The sequence below is a fragment of the Oratosquilla oratoria genome, chromosome 10, assembly GCF_046742065.1.
Source record: "Oratosquilla oratoria isolate Oo_2021 chromosome 10, ASM4674206v1, whole genome shotgun sequence".
Lineage (NCBI taxonomy): Eukaryota > Metazoa > Arthropoda > Malacostraca > Stomatopoda > Squillidae > Oratosquilla > Oratosquilla oratoria.
In genome coordinates, this window is record NC_134786.1 from 23,004,475 (window position 1) to 23,027,730 (window position 23,256).

General features: G+C 39.1%; 1 protein-coding gene across 5 annotated transcripts in view; it reads right to left on the reverse strand.

Moving 5' to 3' along the window:
• Positions 1-17,085: 17,085 nt before the first annotated feature.
• Positions 17,086-23,256, reverse strand: part of pnt (ETS transcription factor pointed) — a 729,717-nt gene continuing 723,546 nt past the window's right edge. For all 5 annotated transcript variants that reach the window (XM_076191626.1, XM_076191624.1, XM_076191625.1 and 2 more), the window contains 2 exons: positions 20,673-21,423; positions 17,086-20,495 (listed from right to left, as the gene is read on the reverse strand). In XM_076191626.1, coding sequence (XP_076047741.1) covers positions 20,432-20,495; positions 20,673-21,423 — 815 coding nt within the window. In that variant the 3' untranslated portion in view covers positions 17,086-20,431. The remainder of the gene's footprint in view (positions 20,496-20,672; positions 21,424-23,256) is intronic.

The window sequence follows — 23,256 nt, forward strand, 5'->3', positions numbered from 1 at the left end:
GCATGAAATTTAGTATATTTTGTTGTCTCTTCATTTTAAGGGCTAAAGGCCTAAAAGTATAAACAAAAAGAAAAACTGCTTTACTAACGTTAGAAATTAGGATTGGTACAGTATTCTTAAGTACGATTTTCTCAATGGCTATTTGCAGAATAAATTTCATAATCAGAAGAAAGTAGCATGAATTGTGAACGAATATATTCAATACTGACCTGTTTTAAGGGATTTCCAAAATATAGAAGCAGTTGATTGAAAAATAGAGAAGAGATAGGGGGTGTGATCATTGCGCTTCGTCTCCTGAAGAAAGGGAAGGGAGAGGGAGAGATATGAATCATATGATCAAAAAATGGCCACAGCTGGCCGGAAGGAAGAATGAAAAGATAGGAAAGGCTCTAGTAAAATTAGTTAACCTTTAACTGTATGCATGTACTTATGCATGTATGTAAGGTTAGTCAGCGCCTTCTTGGTATGTGATTTTAATGGTAGTATGTTTCTTTATCATACGCTTAAACATACAAAACTATTTCATTGATTACCGAACCTGCTGAACAGCACCATTAGTTATATTAAAATGTAGTTAAATAACACACATGTATAGAGAAAGCAAAGATGGTACACATGGTAACAAACCTAGTCACCACTTGTGTAAATATACTATGCACTAAATCACTAACGAAACGTACTGTTCCGGTACTTATCGGATGAGATGCAGAAAACCACTGACCAGTGACCATGACTGACAGCGACCAGTCAGTTCGCCAGTTAGCCGGTTCGCCGAACTCATAAAATTCTGTGAGACGGTTCTAACGTACCAGGGCGAACCGGCTGAATCCAACCAAGGTAAAACGAATACTATAAGGTAAGTTAGCGGGGGGGGGGGGAGAACCAGAAAACCTCTCTACTGCGCAGGTAGATGATGACGTCAACGGAAATATCGAGACCAGGGTTCCGCGGGTCGAGAGCTGTCAGTCACTCACACACCAGTGTGTGGAGCGAAGCTCCATCTTCTGATTAAAGGGGTAGCTAAGGCAGACAAATAACATATGAAAATGCCAACAGTTTGTATGGTGCAGAAGTCCAATGCCGTGATAAAAAATATGCATTTCTTTTCACTACCCAAAGATAAAGAACTTAGAAAGAAATGGATTGAATTATGTGGCACACACAATACTCGGTCATCTGGATATGTATGCAGCCGTCGTTTTGAAAGTAACTATTCATTAGCAACATTTCCTGAAATTTTCATTCAATTGCAAATAAATAGACTAAAGAATCCGGTTAAAACATAACTGAGCTTCGTGGAGATAAAGGTCTACATATAAAATCCACGCTTGAGGAGATATGGAAACCTACGCAAATCCAAAATGTACTATAATAAAAACCATATGATGTTTTTATGTGTCATTACAACTGGGTTTATATTCATCTAGTTGGTGTGTATCTACAGTATAATAGCTTCCTCATCTACCTGATCAACATATGAATTGACATGTCATCCCATCTATTAACTCGTCATATTAATATAATCCACCTAATGTGAAAGCATGGAAAATATCTTTATAACTTTTCTGGCGGTCCTATCTCAGATACTGATAATTTGAGGATAAGAAAGTGATACTGAGTAATTTCAGTATTATGTGAACATCACAGTGTAATTTTAAAGTTTAGCATACATACAGATGGTTTTCTTTGAAGTTTACACTTTCTTCCACCTCTCACTCTCCCCCCCTCTGGATTTCCTATGACGTCACGGTATTCGTTTTACCTTGAATCCCACTACTGCATGAAAGCCATCGTCTGATAGTGACTGGACTGGCATGGGGTCTGGACCGTATCCTAGCGGCTTTGTTCGTTAGTAAATTTGCTTGTAGTATTTTTTCCAGGAAAATCGCATATTACTTTCATGTATTAATTTACAAAATTAGTATTTAATTGTCTAATGCTATATCGCGTAGGTGTACACAACTAAAACAATACCCAAAGTTTATTATGGTGTAGGTGTCTGGAGGAAATAGATAAGATAGATGGTGGTTTAAGTCTTATTGTGTGATTGCTACAAGAGCATAAAATCTTAAATCCCAAGCACTGGTTAAGACCTACAGTGCAGAGCAGCTGTATACACACCATTCCACGCCACACATGGCAGAAGAGATAGGTTTGTGGAGGGATAATGTGTGATCACCTCTGAAGAATAGTGCAAATTGTACAAAATTGTCCTCGCACCTGCATACGTTCATTTCTTTGAAAATTTGTACATAGACCGATAAACATCGGACGTGTCGAGGTGAGCTCCGTCGATCCGATAAGTGCAACGTGGTCTCAACTATTTACTCGAGTTTTGGCCATTTATTGTGCACTAGATATTCGTGTCTAGGAAAGATCAGTGTTCGTATACATTAATGGACAATTACCGGGGGATACCCAGTTGTTATCTTTAAGTAATAACTGGGTGTCCAAAGACTTCGAGTGGTCACTGGTGGCGGATGTGTGTCGCGGGGGGTCTCGTGACACCGTGCCGCAACGATGGCTGCGGCAGTTGATGACGGTGAATCAGATTGTTACGTATGTAATGACGCGGTTTCGAAAGCGAAATGGATTGGTTGTTTAACTTGTAATGCATGGGCTCATAGAAAAGGTGTTAATATGGATGGATTGAAGGATGAACTTATTGGAAAAGTGAACTGGACTTGTGACCCCTGTTTACAGGACTACAGACCGTTGAAATTAATGAGGTAAGATCTAAAGTCTATCAAGGAAGCAATATACGAAGAATTCAAGGGAATCAGGGATTATATTGACTCTGAAATAACAGTTGTGAAGGATAAGTTAAGCGAGGTTAGTGCAGTGGTAGGAGGAAATGCTGACGACATGTCTGGCAAATCTGATGATGTAGCGGTAGGCAGCGGTGCCTGGGTAGAGGTCGTGAAGAAGAAAAAGAAGAAAAACTTATTGGTTATAAAAGCTACTGATCTAAATGAAAAAACAACAGAGAAAAAAGATGTTGTTTCACAAGCTCTGACTGGTGTTCAAGTGAATGATGCAAAATTCACGAGTGGTGCCAAATTATTCTGAACTTTAGGGATGAACAAATAAGGAATGAGGCTGCCTAGAAGTTGGGGAATGTGAAAGAGATAACCACAACAAATGTAAAGAAGTTGCACCCAAAGATCACGATTTGCAATGTTCACAAGGAGGAAAATGAGAATAACATAATAAGGAATTTGATACACAGAAATGATTACCTACAGTCTATTGATGGCATTGAGAATAAGATGAAGTTAGTTTTCACAAAGAAGGCTGCTGGTGAAACACTGCATTATGTCCTGAAGTGTAATCCACACGTTAGAGAGATGATTTATAAACATCATGACAAGGTTAAGCTAGAATGGGGTGTGTATTCTGTGCGTGACAGATATCATCCCCTGGTATGTTATCACTGTCGGAGATATGGACACATGTCTTCAGTTTGCAATGCTAAGAAGAATGGTGAGGCCCAAAACTGTCAAAAATGTGCAGGAGATCATTCAAGGAAGGATTGTGCAGTGACTGAGAAAAAGTGCATAAACTGTGTAAGATACAAAAAACCCGAAGTGAATCACTCAGTTGGTGACTCCTGCTGTCCTGTCCTGGCGATGGAGATAGAGAGGATAAGGAGCATTACTGATCATGGCTATTGATGGATATCGTTCAGAGATAAAATGTGGATTACTGAATATACAGTCAGTAGGAAACAAAACTTTTGATATTCGGAATCTAATTACTGATGAAAGCTATGACATTCTAGCACTAACTAAAACTTGGCTAAATGAATATGATAACACTAAAATTAAAGAAATTACTCCGGTGACGCATACTTTCTTGCATAAACCTAGAACAGAAAAAACGGGGTGGGGGAGTAGGGATTTTTCTCTCTAATGTATTTAAAAAACTGAGGGTTTACTCTACAAACAACTTTGAAAGTTTTGAACACATGCAAGTTGGTTGTGAAATGGATGGAGTAAAGTGTACTTTTGTTATTGTGTACAGACCCCCAAGTGCGAGTAAAAGTTTATTCATGGATCAATTTAGTACATACTTAGAAACACTCGATATGGTTGGTGTAAATACATTCATTTGTGGTGACTTTAATCTGTGGGTAGATGATTTAAGTGCGCGAAGTACTATGGATGTTATTGAATTGATGGATTCTTTTAATCTAATGAATATGGTTAATGGCATAACATCAATGGGTGGCCACATATTAGAATTAGTATTTGTAGATAAAGATAATGACTTAGTGGTCTCCACGTAGACGAAATTTGTCATTTGTCGCCTATTCATTATCTAGTGACGTTTTTCATACCCCATAGACAGAACAGAAAGCAATCAAAAGTAATAAAGTGTAGATCAATGAGAAATTTTACTCCGGATCTTTTTATAACTTCTGTTGTAAACACCCTAATTGTGGAGAAACTTGAGTCATGTAATCATATTCATAGAAAATATGAAGAGTGTGTGATGCGTCTCTCGATATTATTTTATGACATTGCTAAAGGAAAATATGAAGATATGTGCCCGTTAATAGAGAAAGAAATTGTTATTGTAGATAGTGCGCCATGGTTCAATGATGAAGTTGGACGTGTGAAGAAAGAGAAAAAGAAGAAGAAGAAGAAAAAAGAGGCTTTGGAGGAGACAGAAAACCGAAGAAGCCAGGAGAGACTATTGAAAAGCGAGGAATGATGAAAATCGACTTATAATAATAAAGAGAAAGAAGGAGTATTATAGAAAAAAGACGCTAGACGCGGGTACGAATATTCAAGTTGTATGGAATATTGGATAATTTGACAGGAAATGAAAATAAAAACAAGTTACCAGAAGGTTTTTCTGACAGAGAGCTAGCGAATAAATTCTTGACTTTTTTGACAAGATTAGAAATATTGTGTCTGGTTTTGATATGGACATGAACCATGAAGTAATCCTTACTGCTCGTGTACCGGAAACGAAATAACTGTCGTTTACTTCAGTAGACAGAACTACTGTTGGTTTAATAGTACAGAGAGTGAAACTTACGAATTGTGACAATGATCCTGTTCCAATAAGAGACATTATTCGTAGTGAGAACTTTGATCAATTTCTGGACATTTATATGGACATAGTGAATAAAAGTATTGAAAGTAATATATTCCCAAAGTCTGAGAAGAGAGCGATCGTGAAGCCAATAATTAAAGGAAATTTTGATGCACAGTGTTTGAGCTCTTTTAGACCAGTCTCTAATTTGACATTTTTTGTCTAATGTGATGGAAAATGTTATTTTGAATCAACTGCTCGAGCATAAGCAACGAGTGAATGTATTACCTGATAACCAGTCTGCCTATAGGAGACTTTACTGAAACGGCAATGTGCTCAGTGATCAATGATTTACTTGTGGTAATGGATGCGGGAAAGTGTGGTGTTTTGATTTTATTAGACTTGAGTGCTGCGTTTGACACTGTTGTACATAAACTGCTATTGAGAGACTGCAGAACGATTGGTGTAGATGGGGATGCATTGGAATACTAAAGGAGTTACCTGAGTGATAGGACATACTATGTTCAAATAGGTAAATCTTTCTCTGAAGAAAAAACCTTAGAAAGAGGTGACCCCCAGGGAAGTGTGTTGGGTCCTGTTTTGTTCTGTATATATACAATTTAACTATCTCATATGCTTGAGAAACATATAGTGAGTTTCAAGTTGTTTGCAGGCGACACTCAATTCTATATGTCAGTGACTAATATTGATAATATTGATGAAAAGTTGAGTGTAATTATGGTAGATATAAATAGATGGATGAAATCCAAACAACTGAAACAAAATGAAAATAAGACTGATTGCGTAATTGTTGGAAAACAACATGATATCATGAGACTGAACATTCCTCATTTGACAATTAATGACACTGTATTGGAAGTAAAAGATGTTGTGAAGGACCTAGGAGTGATGGTGGATTGCAACTTAACTTTCAAGTGTCAGATAAATCAGATGGTGAGAGCAGCAGGCTATCACTTCCGAAATATAGCCTTTGTAAGAAAGTATCTTGACGAGAATATTACCAAAATGCTCGTTCATAACTATATAATTCATAACTCGACTATTGTAATTGTTTGTACTATGGCCTCCCTTACTATCTACTGAGAAAGCTAGAACTTGTCATGAATAGGTTATCTTCACGTGAGAGAATAACACCAACTTTAATTGCCCTGCACTGGTTACCAATTAAGGCCAGACTTGTGTATGAGATATGTGTGATGGCCTATCGGGCATTAAATTCTGGCTGACCCAAATATATACGTGATCTCCTCGATGACTTTCATATAGACTCAGATATGTTGTTTAAGACACAGTGTGATGCCACATAGATTACATGAGCCACGGTATAATCTGGAAATTGGATTTAGAGCCTTTGAAAACTGTGCTCCAAGACTATATAACAAATTACCTTTAAATCATAAGATGGCCGAAAATATTGAAATATTCAAGAAAAGACTGATGACACGCTTGATTACTGAGTGTTATGATCTGGAAGATATGACTGAAGCAAGAATACAACTGCTAGTTTGTAAGAGGGCGGCTGTAATGAGCGCCGTGTTAGCCGCGGTATACGGCCGAGAAACTCCAACTACGTAAGAACGTAACGTAAGCTGCTCTCAGAGAAGACTTGGATGCCAAGTGTGTAGAGAAGGATTGCTATTATTGCAAACAGTTCATCACTTCTTCTATTTTTATGAATAATATTGCACTTGTCAAGAGATATTTCAAGTTCGTTTTAATTTAACTACTTCAAGGTGGGTAAATATTTGGCTATAGAAGATATTGGAGATTTTTAAGCTGTAATACAGTTATACTTTTGAATTGGGGTTCTATCTCTTGTAAAATTGTGTGGAGGGAAGATAGGTATACAGGTGTTGTTTCACCTTAGATCATGGGTAGTGTTATTGTTGTGTGTTAGGATAGGTGGGGGAATAATAGGTTATTGCAAGAGGTTGTGTATGTACAACATTCTAATAGAATGTATTATAAAGAAGGTACCAGATGAGCAGGCGGGAGAATCATCTTCAGTTATGAGATAGCCATGTATCAGGGGAATGTCCTATTCTTTAGCATGTTAGTGTTGTTTCAAATAGTGTTTCATAGGTGAGAGTAGGACCATGGCAGTATATGGGATTTGTTTCAAGGTGGTTAGTCAGGTGTTCTTCCTAGCACTTTTACCATGTTTTGTGTTGATCATCATGTATGATAATAGTCTTTTGCACACAGCAGAATGAAGGTAATAATTAATTGACATTTGTTTAAATTTGTGCCACTTGTATCATATTTTGTGACTGAATATATAATACCATATGTCAGGGCTACCAAGTAATTGTGAACAGAAAAATACAAAAGAATTAAAAAGTTGTCTCCCAAAGGACAGAAGTGTTGGATACTGGGTGAATGGTAATTCAATTAATTGTTGCTTCAAGTTTCACTAAGTGGAAAACCTACAACCCCAAAGTTGCAGGCAACAGTCCTCAGAACCTCCATATATATCTGGGAAGAAACTTTGGATTATTGTCTGTTTTATATTAATAGAGGCTTGTTTCTGTTACCAGCTGAAAGTTTTAGGGAGAGGGGAGCAGTTGTTAGTTGTCAGCCATCATGTATGAAAAAATGTAAGAAATATATTGTAAGTTGATAGATATCCTGGGCCCAGTGTTGGGTCTTCAGGGGTGGAGATGAGGGAGTTGTCAAGTTTTGAAAATGGGTAACTTCATTGTCCATCTTACAGGACCATCAATTGCACGTATCTATCATTAATCCCTCAATGAATGGTGATACTCAACATCATATCCAGTCAAAATACACACTTGCTCAGCTACTGTAGTGTGGGAATCTAGAATTATACCTAGCAGTTATGGAATTTTCTTTGCAGGTCTTGAATGTTACTATGATAATGAGGTTCACATGACTGTAGGATTGACTGTAGAAATAACTGACAATATCCTTCCAGTCAGAAATAACTGCTGTTCCTAGGTACTCTTGTATGCCCCACATTTCCCATAGCAATAATCATTGTAATCAATTGTTGCCTCGAGCACTATATGGAAAATCTGCAGCCCCATAGAGGCTGGCAACAGTCTTCAGAACCTCACACAAATCTCTCTGGGAAGAAACTTTAAACTGTTGTCTGTGCTGTATCTGTGTGGGACTGTTTCTATGTCACTGGTTCAGAGTGGTAGGGAGAGAAGAGCAGTTGCAGATTATAGGTTCTCCATGTGTGAAATAGTGTAAGAAACACAGTTGAGGTTAATGAAGAGAAATCATGGGTCCAGTCCAGTTGGGAAGCTTCACTATTCATTTTGCAGGACAACTACATATAGGGCATAAACTTGAGCAAGAAAAGGAATCAATTAATGACACGCAGTCTCGTTCGGCTGGGACTCTTACGAGTTCATAAAAGGCTTCGAAGCCATGGGACAACTTATACTTTAAGCAAATTCTCAAAGTTCCTGATTTATTAACCAAAATTACATCATAGGTTTAATAAAATAAAGAGGGAGGGGAGTTTAATTGTATCTTAATTAAAGTTACGATAGTGTGGTTCGGAATTTCAGGAAAGGTTCCTGAATCGAAATCAAACAAGCCTTGCAGGAAATCGATGTAACTTAAGGTAAACAATGCTATTCCCTAACAATAATTACCACATTAGAAAGGAAAGTTTGATTTTGAAAAATGGAGAAAAAATCTTAATACCATGGAGGAAAAAGAGGATAGACCAAAAAAAAATGAGGATAGGAGAGATAGAGTAACCTTTAAAGCGATCATAGAGCAACAAAGAAAAGATAGCCTAGAAGAAGAAATAGTCAAAGTTATAAAGAAAATATAAAAGAGAGAATCTCTTGCCAGAGATGTAGTTGACAAGACTAGATGCCACTTACTCTTTGGTTGCTGAGAAGAAGACATTACCTCATGGAAGTTGCACTAGGACCAAGGGATGCAAAAGATTATGGAAATTACCTCTGTAATTGTAAGGAAGGACTTAGATGTAACAGACCAAATTGATAGCATGCATAGAGTAAGTCATCATGAGGTCAGCATGCATCCAATGAAAATTAAATTTGAGCTGGAAGCCATGGCAAATGAAGTGGTCAGTAAGTCTTGGAAGTTACCATGAGAGGAAAAGTTATAAAATACTTGGATTAGGGAAGAGGAACAAGCAAAGACATGAAAGCTCCTAGAGGAAGCCAAAACAAAAACTGATAGGGGGGCAGAAGGAGAGAAATGCCCTTTTTTTGTGAGTTGTCAATCAGAATGTGCGGAAATGTTTTCTTCAACAACAGGAGGGCAGTGTTGGAAAGGAAACACTACAAGGAAACTTAGAGTAGCATATGCTAATGTTGATGGTTTACTATCAGACAGGTTGGAGATAAATTACTACTTAAAGATAAATGAGTCTGTTATTTTGTGTCTGGTGGAGACCAAACTCCAAAAAAGATTTTGATATAAAGTTGGAGAACAATAGATCCCCTGGAAAAGAGGCGGACAAGATAAAATGGTTGTAGGGGTAAGGTTTGTTGTGAGAAGTGACATGAAGGTGGAAGAAACAAATCAGAGTGAAGGCAAAGCTGAAGCAATCCACCTGAAAATTAGTACTAAAGGGATAAAGGAGACTTCATGGTGGCATATGTCCTCCCTAAGGAAAAAGCTTGGAATGAAACTGAATATCAAGAAATATTATTGGACACAGCTCTTCTAAAGAAAACTATTGAACAAAGTAGCAATTTAGTTTTGGAGATTTAGATTGCAGTGAGGTCAACTGGAAGGAATGGGAAGCAAGTGGCAAACCAGATTCCTGGGGAAATACCCTGTTAAGTATAGCAATGGAGAATGCAATGATCCAGTGGGTAAAGGAAGTGACCTGGGTAAGAGAAGATGACATTCCCACAAGATTAGATCTATTACTAGCCGAAGAGATCATCGGCTCCATGAACTACCTTTGCCCCATAGGAAAAGGTGACCATGTATCAATTAAATTTCAGTTGGAGGATGAGAAAATAGAGCCAAGTAATGAGGTACACAAGCAAGGAAAACTCAATAAGAAAAAATGGGAAATCTTGATGTTTCTAACTAGTGGAAGGAAGAAGCAGAAACATGACTGGTTTAACAACAAATTTTAAATTGCTAAAAAGCCAGGGATGTAGCTTGGGGAAAGTGGAGAAAGAGAAGAAGCAATAAAACAAAATAAGCTTAAAACAAGCTAGAAATGACTATACAAGACTTTGTAGGGAGGATGAGAGCAATTTTGAAAGAGGTGTGGTAGATAAATGGAAAGATGAACCAAAACTGTTTTACAGGCTTATAAATGGTAAATTGAGACACAGGCCCCCAATTACCAAGTTAATAGTGGGTGGTGAAGTCTGAAGAGGCCTCAGCTCAGACAGAAATAATGAAAGTTTCCAATTGTTCTTCACAAAAGAGAGCAATTTTAGGTTTAGATGTAGATTTTAAAGGGAATTGACAACATCAAAAGTGACCAAATTTTTCACATTGAATGAGAATCAGACAAGAAACAATGGTCTCAAACTGTCCGGAAATAGATTCAATTTGGAAGTAGGTAGAAACAACTTTGCCAACCGTGTAGTTAATGAATGGAATAAACTTCCTGCACAGGTAGTGCAATGTAGTTCAGTTCGAAGCTTTAAGAATCATTTAGATAAATACCTAAGTAAGATGCTGTAATTATTATAATTTATGTTATATTATTTGTTTTTGTTTTGTTATAATTTGTCTGTCTGATTTTCATTTATTATTAGTTATATGTCAATTTATTATCAATTACTATTTACCTGTTTGTTTGTTATTCAACTATACCAATGCATTTATTTATGTATTTTAATTGTTATTTACATTGTTATAGTTTTAATTTATTATTAATATGATTTTTTTTTTTTTTTTTTTTTTTTTTTTTTTTTTTTTTTTTTTGCATCCGACCTAGATATGGATCAAAAGGTCTCCTGTCGGCATGCTTTGCCTTTGTAATCCTTTGTAGAAGTGAGGGAAATGCTCAATCTCTTGGGATCATTAGATTTCACAAAAGTTTCAGGACTTGACACAATCTCAATCTGGATACTTAAAGAATGTAGGGAACAACTGACATAGAAGATTCACAATATTATTACATGTTTGTTGAAAGAATGCATTGTGTCCTGAATGATTTCCATAAAGTTTTTTCTAATATTCACATACAGCTTTAGGTCATATGCAAAAAAAAATTAAATTACATTTTACATGAGCTGGACCATGGTTAACAAAGGTTAAAAATGGTAATGGTCCAAGGACTTAAAACTGGCATTGTGGTAGTAGAAAAACCATGTATAGTCATAGACATGGGTCTGCCAGTCAAGAAGTTGAATGTCCATTGAAGTAGGGAATCAGTTATGCTCATCTTATCCAATTTAGTAATTAAGATTTCATGATTAACGTCAAAAGCCTTCTGGAAATTGAATTATATGATATCCACAATAATGTCCTTGTCCACCCAGTCTGTGGACAGAAGTCCGTTATCATCTAGAAAATCATATACAGTAATCGTAAGGATATGAGCCTCTCTAATAGTTTGCAGCAAGTTGATGTGAAACTTATAGGCTGATAACTTAGAGGATCCAATCTTTTACCTTTTTTGTGAATGGGGACAATAGATAATTTTTTTTCAAATCTCAGGAAGAATGGAGGATTTAAGAGAAGATTTGAAAATTTGGAAAAGAGGGTAAGCAATCAAGGAAGCACAATTTTTAGTACAGATGGATGTAAATTATCTATAATGATACTTCTTTATTGAATCCCTTTAATATTTACTGAGTTAGGCTTGCTTGTGAGTATAGTAGAACCTCAGTTCTTGACCACAATCCATTCTAGAAAACTGTTCCAGAACTGATTTGATTGAGGACCAAAACAGGTTTACTAGTGTGCTGGATACAGCTTTATCAGGATAATGTTTATTCACAAAACTTTGAATTTCACCCCCATTTTCCTTTTTTTTTCTGTTTGGGTTGGTCAACTAGCAGAGCAAAATATTCAAAAAAAAATTCTCAAAACCTGATTTGCTCAACTTGTGAGATGTTCGATAACCGAGGTTCTACTCTATTGTGTTTGTGGAATGATCTTTCCTGATTTAGTTAATGGTAAAGTCTCAAATTTGCAAATATTTCATTGTGTAAGGAAATGTAGCATATGTCACCCAGTGGCCATCAGCCATCACACTACTTTAGAGACCACCTACATGCATCAAATTTCGAAACATTACTACAATAGAGTACATTGAAAGAATACAAAGGGCAGTAACCACACTGGTCCCCAGCCTAGCAGATAAACTATATGAAGAAAGACAAAAAGCACTGGTTCTGCCAACCTTGAAAGATCAAAGAAAAAGAGGTGATATGATTAAAGTATTCAGGTCACTAAAGGGGATAGATTGCATTGACAGAAGAGACCTCCTGGTTAAAGATGGGAGGGTTCTAAGAGTTTATGGGAACAAATTAAGAAAGACCACATGTCTAAAGGATGTGAAGAAAGACAGTTTCCACTTAAATATGGTAATTGGAAGTCAAGAATATAGATTTAAGTTGGAACTGTAAATGAATCTGAGGATAGGTATAATAAAAGATTAGAGAATAGGAGATGGGACCCAATTACTATGGCTCATGGCTCCTTTCCTGTATACTACAATTAGGTAAATACATACACCCCTCACCCAACCACATCAACATAAACTAATACTGCATATACATACAGTACTCAGAGACATCTAGCTTGTATGGACTGAAACAGTATCCTTTCTACATCTCATACAGTTTATCAAATGGGATTCACTCCTTGACAATTTAGTATCTCTCTAAATGATTAAATTATCATCTTTGTAATAGTTTTTTGTCCTATTTTTCTGTTTCTTTATTCATTCATTTATGTATTCATCTATTCATTTTTCATTATTATTATCATCATACTGGGGTACTGACTACATGTTATTGTGCAGTATCAATTGCACAGTAGCATGCAGTCAATGCCTTAAACAAGTGTGTGGGTCTAGTCTGTATGGGTGCTCCAAAACAATTCCTATGTTAGAATAAAATCTTTACTTCTAGAAGAATGATGTTACTTTTGCATTTTGACAATCCCTCCTTTATGCTGTTCCCTTGAAACTGACCTTTACCACTTGTTTGAATATACTGTACCTGGAAAAAAAATTATATCCTTTAAGGTATAGGAGATTGTGTAGTGACCTCCAGGTTTTTAAAATACTTAAAGGGATAGATAATCTCAACTTTGAAGATTTTTTTGTTTTAGGAAATAACAGAGGAAGGGGTCATAGCTACAAAATTAAAAAAATCTAGAGCATGGCTTGAAATAAGGTGACATTTTTGTAATGGTGGTAAATTGGAGTAGATTAACTGATAATGTGGTCTCATCAAACACATTGTATAATTTAAAAAAATAACTTAGACAAGCATATGACAAAAAATGTGAGCACCTTTTTATTATTTTAACATTTATTTTCACATTCTATAACCTGGCACAATGTGGCAAAGAATTGTTGACTATTTTGACAGCTAGCTATAATGGCCTGGCATTTTTATGTTTACAAATAACTTCATATTTTTAGCTAGACATCTCAAAATTCCTCAATCCAAGCATAATGCTTGTAGGGTCTAACTGGATCTTAATATGAAACATGTTCATATGTTCTCCTACTGTAGAGGGAAGAAAGAATTTTGCCACTGTGATCCCCATGATAGTTGTAAAAAGCAATAAAGTGGGACAGCGTGGTGGAACTAGATATCCTGTTGTCTTCTCTATTTTCTGTGTGATGGGATGAGAAGGGAGAGTCACCATGTAAATGAAGTGGCCCTGCTGTGGATGTACTGTGTCTTGCTGGATTGCTTCTGACCTGGGTAATGGGCAAGAGACAGGGATGATCTTTCATCCACAAGGAGCCAAGATGTTAGGGAAACAATGGCTGGTGGATGGGAGTGGAGTAGGTGGGAGTGGATGCATGCCATGGCTGGCCACCTTCCTTATAAGGGGGAAGAGGTCTTGCTATATAGATAGATTATTATTATCATTATTTTTTATACTGGAAGCTAGAATATTTGAAAAGCTAGAGCTTTAGGTGAATCTGTTTAGGTTGTATTTACCTACCGGTAGTTGTAATATATGGGAAAGGAGCTATGCTTGTGGCGACCCGTCTTTGTATCTCTCCGTATCAAGTTTTATCTTAAAAGCTTGTATAGTGTTTGGACATACTGTTTTGTTGTCTAATTTGTTCCATGTATTTATCGCTCTGTGTGGGAAGCTGTTCTTTTTCAAGTTTCTTCTATAATTGTCCTTTTTCAGTTTTTTTCCGTGCCTTCTCATTTTACCGTTGTCCCACACTAACAAATTGTTCCTATCTAAAACTTCCATTCCTTTCATTATTCTGTAGATAGTCAGCAAATCTTCTCTTTCTCTTCTCTGTTCCAAAATTGGTAGATTCAATTTGGACAGTCTTTGCTCATATGTTAGTTTGGCGAGAGTTGGTGCTAGTTTGGTTGTTGCTCTTTGTATTCTTTCTAGTTTCTTAATATTCTTTTTGGTACTGGGTGTCCAAAGTGATGCTGCGTACTCAAGTTTTGGTCTTATTAGTGTAGTTAGTATTTTCTTTATCATTTCTTCATCCAAATAAGCAAATGCCACTTTGATTGACCTCAATAAATTGTAGGTTTCTCCGAATATTTTATTTATATGCTTATCTGGTTTCATGTCCTTTCCAATCATCACTCCAAGATCTTTTTCTGAGTTTGCTTTTTTTTACTTTTTCTTCCCCAATTCTGTAATCTTTTGATATTCTGTTTTTACTCTTTCCAAATTCCATTATACTACATTTCTTTATATTAAATTTTACTTCCCACTTTTGAGTCCAATTCCAGATCGTGTCCAGATCTTGTTGCAATGAGTTGCAGTCCTCTTCCGTTTTTACTTTCTTTAGTAATTTTGCATCATCTGCAAAGAAATTCATGTAGCACTCCACACCTTCATTCATGTGAACTATTTATTTTAATCAGTCAATTGTTGCCTTGAGTTTCATTAAATGGAAAACCTGCAGCCCCACAATGGCAGGCATTGTGTCTGTTTTCTATACGTGTGGTTCTGTTTCCATGTCACCAGCTGAAATTTATAGAGATTATAGGCCCAGTCCAGAGACTGAGTGTCAGCCCTATAGGGCTGCTTCTCTTAATGGAGATGATAGGGTTGATGGGTTTTGAAAATAGGAAGCTTTGCTGTCCATCTTGCAGGACCAACACATGCAGTTACTTTTCATTTGCCCTGACTTGCACTTTGGATGCAAAATTAATAGTGAAAGATTGGTAATTGAAGTATCAGATACTGGGCCAGGGGTACTATGGCATATCCAGCATTTTTGTTCTAGATCAAATTGTCTACTCAGGAGACTTTAGGTAATTGTTATGGTGCTACTATGAATATATGATAACACTTCTTATTGTTTAGTGTATGCTGGTAGCAAAATCAGAAACATGCTGATCTTCATTTGCTTAGTTGTGGGTTCAAACCCTGCACTCCTCTCTGATTCCCAGCAGTGACTTACCTGTCCCAACAGTCCAAGCACATAGGGCAAAGGTGACAACTTTGGCTGCAACCATGCACCTCATGGTATAGACTCCTCACCTTATTGTTACTAAGAGATATGGGTCTAGTGGCGGTTTTTGTGGGCAGACAATATTTCAACCACTCCTGGTTTGGATAAGTGATATACATGTCTGACTGATTGACAGTAGAGATGTGTTAGGAGTCTGCTTGGTGAATGAACACACAAATAATTGTGTATGATGGAGTAATTATGCCTTGTCTTGTTTGTCTTGAGATGAAGTGTATAAAAGTATGGTGCAGGTTACAAGCATGGATAGAGTGGAAAGTATAGAGATAAGGCAGAAGAATGGAATGAAGAAAGACTAGCAAAAAGAGAGTGGAAAGCAAAAGTGGATGGAGGGCACTTGAAGGGAAGACCAAGAACAAGGCAGAAGAATAGGATGAAGGGGACATTAGATGTAAAAGGAATATCAGTCAAGCAAGAAATGAAGAGTGCAAAAGAGAGATGTGAATGGAGAGTGATTGCAAATGGATGAAGAAAAGATGCAGCCTAAAGGGATTTCTTCTTGTCCGCTCTGTATACTTCTCAAGTGGATAAGAGTAGGGGGGTAACTATGTAATTAAGTGGTAGGGGTAAACCAATTTTGGCTGTCAGGCCTTGCTGTGGAGTCACTGTGTCTTGTGTAGGTTGAGTGTATGCTTTGACTTAGCCACCCTCCTTACAAAAGGATTTTTTTTTTATATATTTTATTTATGTACTATTGTTATTATAAGTAGTGCAAAATTGTCACTACATCACACCTTAAGTGTCATGGATTAGATTAACTTGAAGATATTTCACATTTTGAGTCAGGAACTTGTAAAACGAGGGAGGGGTGTCATTTGTCAGCAATAATCAGCACCTCTATTCTTGTAGACAATATTGTACCAAAGATAGGTGGAGATGTAAAGGTCTCCCATCATGGAAGAATGTTTAGTAACTTGATCTATAGGGATGTCACTAGTCCCTAAAATAATGACTATGAAACATGCAGTCAAATGAGTCAATATTCCATATAGGGATGCCAGAAGGGTTAATACTCAGTCACTTGCTGGCTCCAGTTTCATGAAGCAAAAAATCTTCAGCCCCACAGTAGCTAGCAATGGTCCTTGGAACTTCCTTACAGATCTCTCTGGGAAGAAACTTTAGACTGCTATCTGTATTTATCACTGGGACTTTTTCTATGTCAATGGCTGAAAATGGTTGGAAGGGAAGAGCAGTTGTTGGCTGTTAGTTATGTGTGAAAGTGTGAAAAATACAGTTAAAGAGGATAGAGTTCTTGAGCCCAGTCTGGAGATCTATGGTGAAAAGGATGCTACAAGAGTGTGGGTGATTAAATAGGTCAAGAATCATTGTTCAACAACTTAGGATATTGAGTAGCTTACCCTTCAAAAGAAGGTGAAGAAATACGAAAGTTAAGTGCAAATCATTTAATTTTATTTCACATCCTGTATATACAACTTGACCATTTATTAAATTGTACATATAAACTCCTCACCTTTCTGTTTCTTATCTCTATTCCGTTCCTCCTCCTCCTCCTCCACTACTTAGACACTTTTTGTCTGTGGCTTAAAACTGTGAGTCACTCCACTAAATCAGATTTCACTTCTGGATTTCTGAAGTTAAGTCCAGATTTCCGAAATAGTTTGGCCCGGAATAGCGAACACTCACAGTCATAATTTTTTTTTGTCCTTTTCTTTATCTATCAGTCATACATATTAAAATAACACACATATATATATATATACCATTTTTTCTGTTCATTTCGAGGCCAGCCACTTTAAGTTGCTGTCTCGACTAAAGTCTTCTGGAAGTCGAGACGGAAACCAGAGGGAGGACAAGACTTGCTTTGGTGCATTTGCTGTTTAGACAAATCTGGCAACAGCAGACTTGCCGGCTATTTTAGAAAGGAAATTAAGAAAAAAAAAGTGGAATCTTGTGAAATCAACACTGCAGGGGGGGGGAGAGACTTATATTAAGGAGGCGTTACAAACTAGAGCTTTAAAGCATAAAATTACACATTATGAACTTTGGAAATGTTTGACCAACACTGAAAGTGTGATACATAATCAACACCGATTCCTTCTAGGCATTACACAAAAAAGAAGCTATTTACAAACTTTCCTCTCGTGGTAGGAGGAGGTTCCTCCTAGCCATGAGCATAACGGAAACAACGACGACTAAGGGCCAATCAGAATCAGCCATAGAAAGGTGGAACCAATCAAAATTGGTCATATAAAGTTGGCCAATCAAAACTGACCACATGGTTGGAAGTGCACGGTGTGAATTGGCATCTTACAGGGGACACAGGGTGGGAGCTCTTTAGTCCCATCACAATATGTATATATATATATATATATATATATATATATAAAAAAATGTAACAAGGAGCCATGTATAACTTTATTCCTTATCTTCTACAGGTTCTACATATACGTAACAACCGATGTAGAAATCAAAGCATTAGGACAATGTCATATATGACTTCAGATAAAGTAATAATTCCTGGTTGACAGAAAGCAGAGGAGTGGGAGGTAGGTGGTGCCTGCCCCTGTTACATACTGGATCAAGAGGATAGGCACATGAACTAACCGGAGGGAAGAACTCCCAGGGGCGAGTTACCACCTTTCTCCCACCCCCTGTCTAGAGCCCCCTACCATGTCCCCAAGCTCGGCACATAAGTAATTATTCAGTCAGCTTCAACGGTGTATGTTTTCAACAAACCCGTACTAACTAAAGTGGCTGACACTTTGAATATCATTAGAAAAAAAAATCTCTTGGAAGAACAGGATGGCGATAAAGACTTCTTATATTTCTGTAACAATTGGATCAAACTACGATTATACTCAAATTTGAAAAAAGATAGCCCCTTCATCTATTCCAGGTTGTAGTGAAAATAGAACATTCTTAATTGAGGCACTGTTATGGGCGATTGGTTAAGCTGGAGTTGAGCAAAGTTGAAGCAATTTCGGAAACCTACGGTGAATTAATGTAAAAAAGTGATCAGTTGTTTGGCAGCTTTGTTGGGTGGGTGGGGTGAGGCAGCAGGGACAGAATTTATTTATCACAATAACAGGATGATTGTCCGCATCACGTCCATGTCTTATACACACGATAATAGAACAACAACAAGAGAACACACATAACAAATGGGAGAATGAAAAATGGGCTCAGGGAGAAAAAAAAAATTCTGGTGAAAACCAACACTATATCAATCAAAAACTTTGGAGGAAATGCAATGAGAAACTTCACTTCACTGAATCTTATGGTTGGTTGCTTACATACTGGTCTAAAATCACAGATAATTTGTGACATGAAAGAAACGAGCCTCTCGGGGCAAAGAAAGTGAAGGAAGAGACTGAATCACAGGCGCAGCACGAAGACATTGTCACCAAAATCGCCTTCATCTGTGTAAAAGAATATTAATAATGATAGAATGGGCTTCCTTAGAAGAAGAAGAAAAAAGGAAAATTATGAATAAAATGTACAACAGTTAACATTACTAATTTGACCGACACTACAAGATGAATTAGAGATGGATTGCTAAGGGCCTTCAAGCACCTCATATCAACTCTTCCAAATTTCCATTAAGACACCACACAATTGCACATCTGCATTTAATTGATTTATTTTTTTAAGGACTTGATACACTGTGGCTTTCGAATTTTGCTATTCTCAAAAACTGGTGTCATCTTTTGCTTAACAATCTAATACACATGTTTTTGAAAATTTGCTTTTCTCAAAAACTGGTAGATAATGCCAATTACAGTGAAAAGGTTCTTGGGGGGAGAAACATGAACGCGAGTCCAATGACCCAGTATCTGTGATGGCGCCAGTGATGAGCAAAAGAGCTGCTAGCAACAGCTCTTAATATACAGTTGGGGAGTTCTTTCTTTTTTGCAAAAATAAAAAACTTTGAAAAAAAACACTTCTAATTTGACACTAAGAATATGATATAGCACTGTCAGATTTGAAAGCACTTCATTTACATCTCCCACTCGTCGTCATCATCATCATCATTATCGTCAGCACAAACCCCGGCAGGAGGGGAGGGCACGGATAGCCCTCCCTCTGTGGTGGGCAGTCGAGGGCCACAAACAAATACGTTGCCCATCAAGGGCAGACCTCTTCAGAGTCTCCAGGTACAGATGACGGCTTCACTCTTTCGCCTCGGTCCTCAAACTGGAGCTGGTTTCAAGGTCCACCTCACTCCACCCTTTGGCAACCAAGATGACCCTTATGGGGTGACGGTCCATCTTTGGGTGTCGTCAAGTGACAAGGAAACAAACGGCAAGGAAGAGGTGGAAGGGTAAGGGCTGGCAATGCAGCTCCTTCAGAACCCCTGACCTACAACAGTACCAGCTTGGCACCAACCTCTTCCTTTTCAAGCCCAGCGGACAATGCAAAAAAAGACCAACTACTCTAAATGCCCGACATTTAGTTCTATATTTACAAAAATAAATTGTAAATGGGCCTCCACGAAACAAGTGGAGATTTGTAAATAGGGTTATGATATAAACTAGACGAATTCAAATGCTGAGTGCACACGGCGTTTCCAAGACCAGCCGATGCAATGACGAAGGCAGGGGTCGTTCGTGAAGGGAAGATACTCCGTGACTCTTCAGCCAAAAAGTCTGCTGGGGTAAGGAAGGAAGGGCGTGGAGAGGCGGGCGTAGGCGTATTATTACAAGAGGTGGGCGTGGTGCCGGGGGCCTAGGGTGTGCACAGACGAAGATGGGTGTGCCCTTTAGGATCACCGTCTCAATCGTCTTCCTTTTTCTCAGGCTTGAGATCAACCATAGCGTGGAGTTCCTCGGGAGAGTACCTGCAACAGACAAGACAAATGAATACCCTACAGTCTTTTAGAGTCTGGCAAAAAAAAAAAAAAAAATTCCAGACCACATTTGTTACTCCCTCTCCCATGTTCATTATTATTATTATTATTTCTATAGGACATTTTTGCAGAACTTCGTGTGTGTTTGTTTTATATACAAATACTTACCCAAGCAAAGACTGCAGATCACACACGAAGCGGTATACATAGCGCTTGCCTGCTGTCTTGTGAATGATATTCTTGTCATAGTAGTAGCGCAGGCCCCGTGATAGCTTCTCGTAGTTCATCTTGGGCTTGTTCTTGCGGAGACCCCAAAGCCTGGCAACCTCGTCGGGGTCCGTGAGCTTGAACTCCCAGCCGTCTCCCGTCCAGGAGATGTAGGGCTGCTGTTTCTTGTCCGTCAGCAGCTCGAGGAGGAACTGCCACAGTTGTATGGGTCCGGAGCCCGTGAAGCAGGGGCCTCCTCCGGTTTGGTACCCGCCCAGACCTGTGGGCGTGCCGAGAAGGGGCGGTTTGGTGTCTGGGGTGGCCACGTCACTTCGTGGGGGTAGGTAGTGCGTGCCAAGGTTGGGGTTCCCCATGCCGTTGTGTGGCGGTGGGAGGTCATGGGTTGCCCAGTGTTCGGGGAGCCCCTGTGGGACGGTCTGGAACTGGTCGTAGTGTGTCGTGTAGTCTGTGTACTCGTGGTAGCGGTGCGCTGTGGGCTGGGCGTATTTGATGTAGGGCAAGCGGTACTTGTCGTGGAGGCTGTAGAAGTCGTGGGCGGTGGGGTCTAGGTACGGGGTCGTGGTGTGATGATCCGGAAGCGCATGGTACGACTCTCCATCCGGGTCGGTGTAAGGCTGAGGAGGGAACCCTCCTGGGGATCCTTCCGAAGGGGGCTCGCTGACTGCACCCATGCTCTCTGTGCCGCCATAGCCTGCAAAGAAAGAACATCGTCAGAACCTCTCTCTCTCTTTTCTCTCTTTTTTACTTCAACGTGAGTGTTGAGGCGCACTGGACACGAAGAGTGGTTTCATAATGCATTATGGGAAGCTGTCGATTCGCCGCAGCCAATCAGTGACGCGTCACGCACAATAGCAGTCGCACCGACCTCCTGAGAAGCCTATGATGATGCTTCCAGCCTGTCCCATTAAGACCAGTGTGTGTGTAGTGTGGGTGCGTGTGCATGTGTGTGAATGTGTGTGTGTATTCACTTGGTCTTTGGATCACGTGTTGGACTCGTGATCGACAGCTATTTCCCTCCCGGAAGAGAGCTCAGAGCTCGTAGGTCCGATCTATGGGTAATGCTATGACCTTTCACACACACACACACCCAACTCCCCGCCCACGAGAGTCAGAGTAACGACCCGGAGCGCAGCAGTACCGAAATAATTTCGGCCCTGGGCAGGATTAGAACCAGGAGCTGCGGGCCACTTTCGTGGCAGCTCAGCGTTCTACCAACTGCGCCACCGAGTGTGTGTATGTGTGTGTGTGTGTGCGTGTGTGTGTGTGTTTACACACACACACATGTAATATTTACCCACTATATAATGCGGGGATACTATCTAAGAGGTCGGAACCAATTTCTTTGTCCCATTTGTAATATGCATTGCAGGAAAAATGGCGCGCGCGCGCAAATACACACACACACGCACGCACACACACGTGTGCTTATTTCACTCCTTATCACCATTCCTTGTCTTTTTGTTCAGTCGTACGAGATTTTTTTTATTTCCTTCCAAATCCTCCAGTTGCCCCCCCCCCTTTTTTTTTTTTTTGCTTCAGTACCCCTGTAGCAAGATAGGAAAATAAATTTACTGCTCTTCACCCCTCCATCCCAACTACATGTAGGCAGATAACCTCGACCACGCTTCTACCTTCAAGCAATCATTGTGTCGTTTCCGTAGAAAAGATCAACAGGTTTCTTGGTTAATTAACTGAGTTCTGTGGGTGTTTATGAAAGTAACGCATACTATATTTATATTTTTTTTTGTGGGGGTGAGGGGGACTCCATTAGTGACTAAGATCCCCCTTCCCCTTTACCCCCTCACTAAAATCTCAAAAGACATTATCTTAATTTCATTTATTTATTTATTTTATTATACATCATTTCTTGTACCATCTGTCACCACCGGGCAATGCCTCCTCCCCCTTCACTCTCCCAACATCCGCTTCCACCTACATTTCTCGTAAAGGCGAGCAGCTAACGCTAGAGGGGACCTGGAACTCCGGCCAAAGCTGCCACCTTTGCCCCTGGTATCCGGAGAGTCAAAGCAAGTGACCGGTTGCTGTGAGGAATCTAAACCGGGTCCGGGTAGACTTTCGAGTGCGAGTGAATTACAGTCTTCACAAACAAATCCTGAACATGAACCTCCTCCTCCTCATCCGCATCTTCGTCCTCCTCCTCATCTTTCTTATTTTCTCTTCTTCCGCTTTCGCTTTTTCTTCTTCACCTTCCTCCTCCTCATCTTCCCCTTTTTCCACCTCTTCCTCTCTTGCTCTTCCTCCTCCTTTCCTTCGTATGACCAAGGAGAAGGAGGAGGAGGAGGAATTACACTGAGAAGGCCTCCCTGCCCTCAGGCACGGCCTTGTGACAGATGTAAAGCAGGCGGCCCAAGCTCGTTTCCGACGATGGGGATTGGTCCACTGTGGAACTGCTTTAGCAGCACAGCACGCACGTCGCATACGGGCTCCCGATCATGACGCTGGGGATTCGGGTTCCCAATGTCTGCTGTGGAATCGTATCTTGGGAATCGAAGATTTGTAGATG